This window comes from Labeo rohita, unplaced genomic scaffold (assembly GCF_022985175.1).
Source record: "Labeo rohita strain BAU-BD-2019 unplaced genomic scaffold, IGBB_LRoh.1.0 scaffold_2049, whole genome shotgun sequence".
Taxonomy (NCBI): Eukaryota; Metazoa; Chordata; class Actinopteri; order Cypriniformes; family Cyprinidae; genus Labeo; species Labeo rohita.
The window spans coordinates 2,501-11,120 of record NW_026128274.1 but is presented as its reverse complement, the minus strand read 5'-3'; the positions used below and the strand labels follow the sequence as shown (position 1 = coordinate 11,120).

Genomic DNA, 8,620 nt, shown 5'->3' with positions numbered 1-8,620 from the left:
TGCATACTTTATGTAATAAGCTCAGAGAGAGAGAGTAGTTTCATTTATATGCTGGTGGTTTGTTTTGTGAGTCGCTATTAATGTAACTTGCAGGTGGTTTCAGAGCGAAAGCATCTTGGTTACTAATGTAGGGCCCTATGATTTCCGTGATGCGGAAAACATGGATGAAATCGTTCGAATATCCTGAATAACATGGATTGTTAGGAATTTGTCAAAGTTTGAATGAATTAATCAAAAGTAGGTCATCACACTTAAATCAAACCACAATATGGACTAGTATCTGTAAATATTATGCCGCAAAAATACCATTTAAATGTGAATCCTACATGTTCTGCGTGTCTCTGTTTTAATGAATGGAGTAGACGAGCGTTTTATTTTATTACACACACTGAAGAGTGTGTGACACTCACAATGATTTCAGCATCTGTCGTCTCACTAAATGAGGACATAAGCACATGAACAGTGTCTGCTGAGAGTTACTTTATGAGCATTTGACCATTTAATTTTAGAAAAACTAGCATTATATCATATACACACAGAAACGTAAAGGTAGACACTGCAATCCGTCAAAATAAAAGTCCAGTTTAACTTGAAGTCATTGTTAGGTTATAATCACACAACATTTCTTCCATGTTTTAATTTTAATAGTAAATTCCCCTTTGTTTGGCAAAAAAAAAAAAAAGTTTGCTTAAATTTCAATAATTAAAGATAAATGAAATTAATGTTTTATGCCTTCATTTGATAACAGAACATTTTAAATACACAACACAGAATTTTTGAGAGTAAAAAAAAACTTTCATAAAGCTATTTTAAGAATAAATTTGAATAAATTAAGTATGCATTCAAATAATTAGACATGCTAAAACACAGAATATGAAATGGTATAAGTTTTATGATTTTAATTAATAAGGCATGCTCTTTGATTAATAAAATTAAATTTAACCATTAAAAAGGAAAAATTAAAATGGAAAAAATTAAATTTTTGTTGATGTTTTCGTTTTTGGATCAAATGTTCATGCAGTTGATTTTGGCCCAAAGACATCGTATTAGACCAGTGTTTCCCAACCTTTTTTTAGATGCAGCACCCATTGGAAATTTTAACTAATTTGTGGCATCCTATCACAATACTTGAATTTCTAACTTTGATATGAGACCTTGTAGGGCTGTGATTATGACAAAAATCATAATTGTCGATTACTCCCTTGAAATTGTAATTGAGATTATTAATTTATGATTATTATTATAATATATTACAATATATAATATATTATATATTACTATTATATATTACAACTTACATTGCATGTTGTTTTAAATAGCTTTATACCATTGGTGGAAGCAACCACATGCCACATTTTAAGTTTCTTTTTAAATATAAAAAATGAAACAGAAATAAAACCCTTAAGATAACCTGAAAGAAAAATACACTCTCTCTCTCTCTCTCTCTCTCTCTCTCACTCACTCACTCACTCACTCACTCACTCACACACACACACACACACACACACACACACACACACACACACACACACACACACACACACACACACACTTAAGAAAGCAGAATAATGTAAGTGGACTTTTATTTATTCTTTTTGTAATTGTGCCTTTGGACTTTTTATAATTGTGGCATCTGTAATTTTAATCACAATTAGAAATTTGATTAATTTGTGTAGCCCTAATACCTTGAAAAGTATAGAACTGCAGAATATACTGCCATACAGTTGTAGATGTTTTTTTTGTTGTTGTTTTGTTTTTTGCCAATTATACAAATAATGTTAAGTCCTAGAAAGCTATTATTATCCAAACACGTGAGCATAATGTAGCGATTAGCAGATCAATGAATGAGATGGCAGCATTACCTGAGTTGCCCATATACATAGATGTTTCCTGTCGGCTCATTTGGACTGAGTGGACTTTGCTGTTCTGATGAAAATCAATGCCATATGAGCGGGATCATAGCCTATGCAGAGCATCACACCACGTGAAAGTGAAACCTGAGCAGTGGATCTCTAATATTCTGTGACATCAGACATGGATATTATACAATAGATCATTTTTGACCACTTTAGCAATTTAAAAATCTTTTAAGGATTTTTGCACGGCACCCCTTCTCTCGACAGATGGGACCCCAGAGATGAAGTAAAGATGAAATGTTTCTGAAAACCAGAGTTACCCTCAGAAACACATTCATATGAACCCCCACACCAATATTTAGATTTTCCTTCTTATATTTCAAGAATCATGAACAATGAAATTGCTGTGCCCATACGGTATTTCTTGTTATTGCGTCTATTCTGTCGTCTCTGCGACTGTTCTGGCCACATACATACTACAGCTAAGTTCGGTTGTCAGTTCAACTTTTACTCCTTAATAGCATTCTGTACACACATAATTAAGTTAAATACGGGAGTGACAACTGCATTACCTTCCAAAAAATACAGGTAACATTAGTGACTGACAACCGCCTTTACAGGAATGCTATGCAGTGAAAAGCCCTGCATTTCAGCCCGGGCCCGATGGGCCCCAACTCTCTTATGACCCTAGAGCTGGGCTTTGGGACAATTTTCTAGCCATAGCTCAGATGCGGCTTGGCATTGGGCCTATTTTAGATTTCTCCTTATTTTTATATTTAGGCATCCATTAATTATGGTGATGAAAAAAATTGCCACACTGGTGAAAACAACACAAGACTTCACTTTCGCATTCAAGACTCAGACAGCGTTTAGTGTCACAGCCAGCAGCGTTGCCTTCAGCGCAGCTGTAAGTGATCCGCATTCAAGAACGAGATGGCAGAAAGCTTGATTTTATAAAATCACTGTTTGTTATGTTTTGTTAATATTCTGGCTGCACACGAATAAAAGTAGACCCTTTACAGTACCGAATGATGTATTACTGTTGCCTTTTTGGGAAAAATTTGAAAGTGCAAATAGTTTTTAAATTGTTTCCACTGACAAAAAAATAAAAAAATAAAAATAAAAATCAAGTGTTTGCACTAGCTCCATGTCAAAGCGCACTTCAGCTTCCACTCTCCACACAAATGTTTGGATATGTGCCTAATAGCTCACATTTATCTAGGTTTAACATTTAAACTAGTATTGTTATATACTTGAACTGATTTTACATTTGAAGAGTTTGGTTGCAAAACGCGATAAACCCCATTTCTTGTCATTTGGATTTTATTATTGGAAATCACTGTTCAGATGTACCTTAATCTATGTGTGAATTGCTGCCATTAATACAATTTAAGAATGTACATTTTAGGCCTACTATAAAATGTATTTTTTCACAAAACGCGATATCCGCCAGACCAGTTTCTTTACAAAGTGCGATATAACCAGGGTTCGAAATTAACATCCGCCAACCCGCCAAATGCGGGTTAAAAATCATTTTGGCGGGTATTGATAAAATCTTACCAGCCAGTTTGGCCGGTGATGCATGAGCCAATCATGCAAATCATGTCAGAGACGCTCTGGGTCATTTGTCCCCTCCGTCCTACATTTCACATGAACACTACACTACGGGTGACGTTTTAGATACCTATTGGCAGCAGCGCGCAGATACTGTACGCTTCGGTTTGAAGGTCCAATCAACGACGACAAGAGCGCGAAAATACAAACAAGAAATAGGAAATATCGGATGAGCAAAGAGGACTGAGCTGGACAGCGAAATAAGCTAAAATCAAAATGCTGCGGTGGTTAGGACAGACGTCAGGTTCACGCGAGCGCAGCATCCCCTGGGAAGAGAGTCAATGCTGGTGAAGGGCTCCGAGTTTGCTCATTGATTTAACGATAATATAAAAAAAAAAAAAAAACATATATTTTTTAAAAGAGGATTCAATAGGCTAACTAAAAAACGTTTACCATTTAATTGTTTATACTGTAGGCGAGCTGTCAGTCACGTACGTAGCGTTTTGCCAAAAAAAAAAAAAAAAAAAAAAAAAAAAAGTTATATGTTATGTCATGTTGTGTATGTTCTGGCCAACTCAGAATCTTATTCGGTGTGATCATTCTTGGCTGGTCCCTGGAGCGTACGATCACACCGGTGTGATTCGAACGTTCAGCGCGTCACGTGATCAACTGCTGAATTCAAATCTGCTTTGGCGCTTCGGCTGGCGCTAAGCCAGATCGGACGCGCTGAGCGCTTGTCATATTATCGCAACTATTCCGTGTTTTCAACCATATAATGCTTATTTTAGGTTTCAGACATTTACATACACATAAGTCCTAGTAAAACGATGCATTTATAGTTAGCAAAATACACGCCGATGCCTATGGCAGCAGCAATAATGATCCTTACAAATGTTATCTGACGACATGTTTTATTGATATCATATACACATTGTGTAGGTAACTATAAAGTTTACTCTGCTCTTCTCCAAGCTCACCAGAGACTTACTTTAATGTTTTTTGGGAGGAGAGGATGAATTTGGGTTTTGTAAATCTCACAGCTCGGATTCAGCGCGAACTAACATGGCGGCGCCCATCACTTGGCATAGATCAACTAACACGCTCATTATAAAAGTGTTTAAACCTCCAAATACATTTACTTACACATTTCAGAATCGGAATATCAGATATTTCATAATACAATGAGCACGTTTGTGAATATTAATAACAAAAAGGGAAAAACTATATAAAAGTGATATATGTGTCATACAGCGCTATTGTGGCTGCGCTGTGTCACGTGACAAACACAACGCGTCGCCATGGGAACAATAAGGCTATACGTTCTAAATAACAGTCGCCTAAAAAAACTCACTCTGGGGGCTCAGCTAGAATATTTTAAACTCACGTGTGAAAGGGTTAATGGCCAAATGAATGTTTGGAAATGTAAACTGATATTTTATACTGACAGACTACAGCAAAAGATAGAAATAACATATTAAACCATTTTTTAACTGGTGAAAATACTAGTAGCCTAAGACTTCCACACAGTATATAAATGTGTGTGTGTGTGTGTGTGTGTGTGTGTGTGTGTGTGTGTGTGTGTGTGTGTGTAAAATATGCAAATATGAGTATATGTGTACAGCATATATATAGCACATAGTCACTGAGGAGTTGAAATAGAAAAGTCTAAAATGTTCCTGGTAGACATACTTGAGTTTGTCCAGTGAGCAGGTTGAATCCAACAGTTTTTCAGTGAGTAGTTTGACTCCTGAATCTCCTGGGTGATTGTAGCTCAGATCCAGCTCTGTCAGGTGTGAGGGGTTTGAACTCAGAGCTGAAAACACATAACGACAGCCTTTCTCTGTCACCATACAGCCAGACAATCTGAAACACAGCAATAGTCCATGTGACAATTAGAAAAATCTCTTTCACACATTTTAGTCATAAATTATTCATATATGGTTGTGTCATAAACAAATGTATATGGAAAAAAATATGAAATGTCATGTACACATTATAAATCATATGATGGAAATGCTGTCCAATGGAGTTGTGTCACCAGTGTTACTGGAAAAACATCACTTAAAAACAGTTTAATATAACTTTCTTTTTTCATCTATTTGACGTTATTTTCTACATTTTTTAATTTGTATTAATCACGTTAAAAACAGCGGTGAATCAGAGGTAAAAAATGATATAAATACTGTTCAGTTTCTCACAGAAACTGATCATTTCATGTCTTAGGACATCAGTGTATTGTCACAAGTCGCAGGGTTTAATTTGGTTTTGTTTGTGTATGGTTTTCTTTACTCTCAAAGATTTGGTAGCCATTGACTGTCATTATATGACTGACAGACTGCAGCGGTTTGAGTTAAAAATCTTCGTTTGTGTTCTGCTGAAGAAACAAAGTCACCTACATCTTGGATCAGTATATTAAGTCACCTCGATCAGTATATTTGTGTTTGCACTCAGGGGAGCTTCAAAGTTTTCTACCTTCAGCGTCATTCCTTGAACACAGTGTTAATCAGAATCCACTCACTGCTCAAAACAAGAGTTTTGTTCAGTGCTGAGTTATGCAAGCTCACAAATCTCATTTCTCTCATTATAACAAACTAAGTGTAGACAGGGTATGCATAAGAGATTCACTGTGCAGTGTAGGGAGCTTCATTAGTTAAAATCTAACTTTGTGAGATCATGATCAACTAAGATGAGTAACAACTTTTATTAACTATTAAGGGAGTTTGCAAATCTGATATTGATTTAATACAAAGTTCAATAAACAAGAAGTTAATATTAAGTGACTTTGTCTGCACTGTTAGACATCTCTGCAGTTTCTACAGTTATTAACTGTACATCACCCAGTATAATACTGCAGACATATTAATACTGCAGATTTGCAGTAAATAACTGTAATAACTATTGCATTATGGGAATTATCTGTGACATCAGACTGCACATACAGAGACTTACTGTATTTTTTAAAATTGCTGTATACTACTGTATTTGCTGTAACAGCCTCATTGGCGGCGTTCTATTGAGGTAGTTTAATTTTCCTTATTTATTATATTTGGATTGACATGATTTGGCTTACACTGTGTCTACAACACCACAACAGCTTGGGACGGACTACACTGGATGTGTTGCATTGCTTGTAATGACTGGAAAATCTGTTTGTCCTTCATGTCAGACACAGTGCAAGCACTTAAAGTACATCTGTAAGTCAGAAATATACGGGGCATTACTTTGCTATAAGCATCCACTGTAGATAGTATATTTAATGGGTTCTACACATCTACGCTGTGTGTCGATGCAATTTAAGAAAGATTAAGACAAGCAAGTAAGGTAAAAATATATATATACGTTTGTCAGTGTTTGTCAGATTTTTGCACACCAGTTTAACCTAGTAATATTTACCCGTCAACATAGCGGTTACAAACTTTACTATAGTAAACTGTGCTGTCATTTTAAACTACTTTTGTCAGCTTATTAAATTAAGTTTTAATTAAAATATTAATTAAAATAATTTTTAACGCTTATCTTATATTAACATTAGGTTAACTATTGTGAAATTTTGTTCAGGTGTTAGTATAATGTTGGCCAGTAGCCAACAGGTTGTAGGTTTGGCAGATGGCTGTGTATTCTTTGGCTGCATGTCTTTTTCTCCATTATGTTTCTGTTTTAATTGAATGCCAGTAGTACCTATGTAGAGTAAAAATAAAATAAATTTAAATGAATTCAATATAAAAAATATAAAATCTACTGAAATCTATATTAAAATGAATGAATTACAGTAGTATACTGATGAATTTGACTTTTTTTAATAGTATTTGACTGTTAGTATTTTACAGTTTGCTACTGTAAATCCTAATTACAGTAACTTACTGACAACAGTGTTTCCAGTAAGTTACTGTAAAAACCCTTTGAAATGTCTAACAGTGTGGCCTTAACACTATTGCCTGATTTTGCTCTATTTCATTAATGGAAATAGTTTCAAACAAAGTCACAGCTAAGCCGCCACACATCTCCAAGCAAACACTGTTGTTTTGTTTATAAATGAACATGCGTTTTAAACAAATCTAGTGAGTCAATGATTCAGTTACCCATTCATTAAGACATTCATCCTTTCCTGAATGAATCAGCTTTTTAAAGGAATCAACTGAATGAATGATTCAATGATAAAATCAGTGACTTGACAGCACCTGCAGGCAGTTTTAATTTCATTTTTAAAGTACCATCATTTAATATTTATAGAAACAATATTTGTCACCTCTGAGCCACATGATGTCACCTCTGAGCCTCATTAAATGTCTGTAAACACACCTACATGCCACTTCTATGTTCTTCTTTGCCACCTCTGTAGTGCAAATTAATTTTGTTAATACAGATTTCATTTGATTGGTAACTTATTCTAATTAGAAATTAATTTGAAATTTTGATAAAGCTTATAACACTTTGAATTTGACATAAAACAACACTTTTAATGAAGTTAGAAAAAATGGCATTACAAAGATATAAAGAAAAGCTCCTGTAAATCACTTTGAGTGAAGGAGTCATCTCACAATACTGATCAGAAGGTTCTCCTGAATAGTACAAGTGCTACTAAAAAGAAAAGTAAGTGTAGAGCCCTGATTTGATGTTAACATGTTAGTGTTCCACTGTATCACCCGATGTGTAGTTACATTTTATAGGAATGCTAAGAGGTTAATATTAGATATTCTTCATGCTGCTCTGCTGCAGTCCATTACACACATATTAGCTATTTGTTTGGATGACAAAAACATTTAAACAGCTGTCTAACAGTACGTCAAGTCAACTAGTGATTAGGATGGCCAATCAAATAAAAGGGCAGATGTTTGATACATGTTGTATTTTCAAATCCAGAAAGACATTGAAAACAATGGATCATGAGCTTTTTGCATGAACATAAACATAGTGCTGCAATGTATAATTACAGTGAAGCTTTACAATTTGATAAACACACTTTATTTTATATTTATTTTATTGAAACCATTTACCTCAGTATTTCCAGCTGACAGTTTGGACTCTTCAGTCCATCAGAAAGAAGCTTCACTCCAGAATCCTGCAGGTCATTGTTACTCAGGTCCAGCTCTCTCAGGATGTTTGAGCTGGAGGATTGTAAAGCTGAAGACAGACTTCCACAGGACTGAGCAGTGAGATTACATCCACATAGCCTGTGTAAAGAACAAAACAAACAGCTATATTGAAAATGA

The 8,620-nt window shown here is 35.0% G+C and overlaps 1 protein-coding gene across 1 annotated transcript in view; it reads right to left on the bottom strand.

Moving 5' to 3' along the window:
• Window positions 1-5,053: 5,053 nt before the first annotated feature.
• The window catches only part of LOC127159273 (ribonuclease inhibitor-like), a gene marked incomplete at its 3' end in the record, with an annotated part of 6,031 nt that continues 2,464 nt past the window's right edge, over window positions 5,054-8,620 (bottom strand). Inside the window, exons 2-3 of the mRNA XM_051102146.1 lie at window positions 8,405-8,581; window positions 5,054-5,273 (exon numbers count right to left, since the gene is read on the bottom strand). Coding sequence (XP_050958103.1) covers window positions 5,054-5,273; window positions 8,405-8,581 — 397 coding nt within the window. The remainder of the gene's footprint in view (window positions 5,274-8,404; window positions 8,582-8,620) is intronic.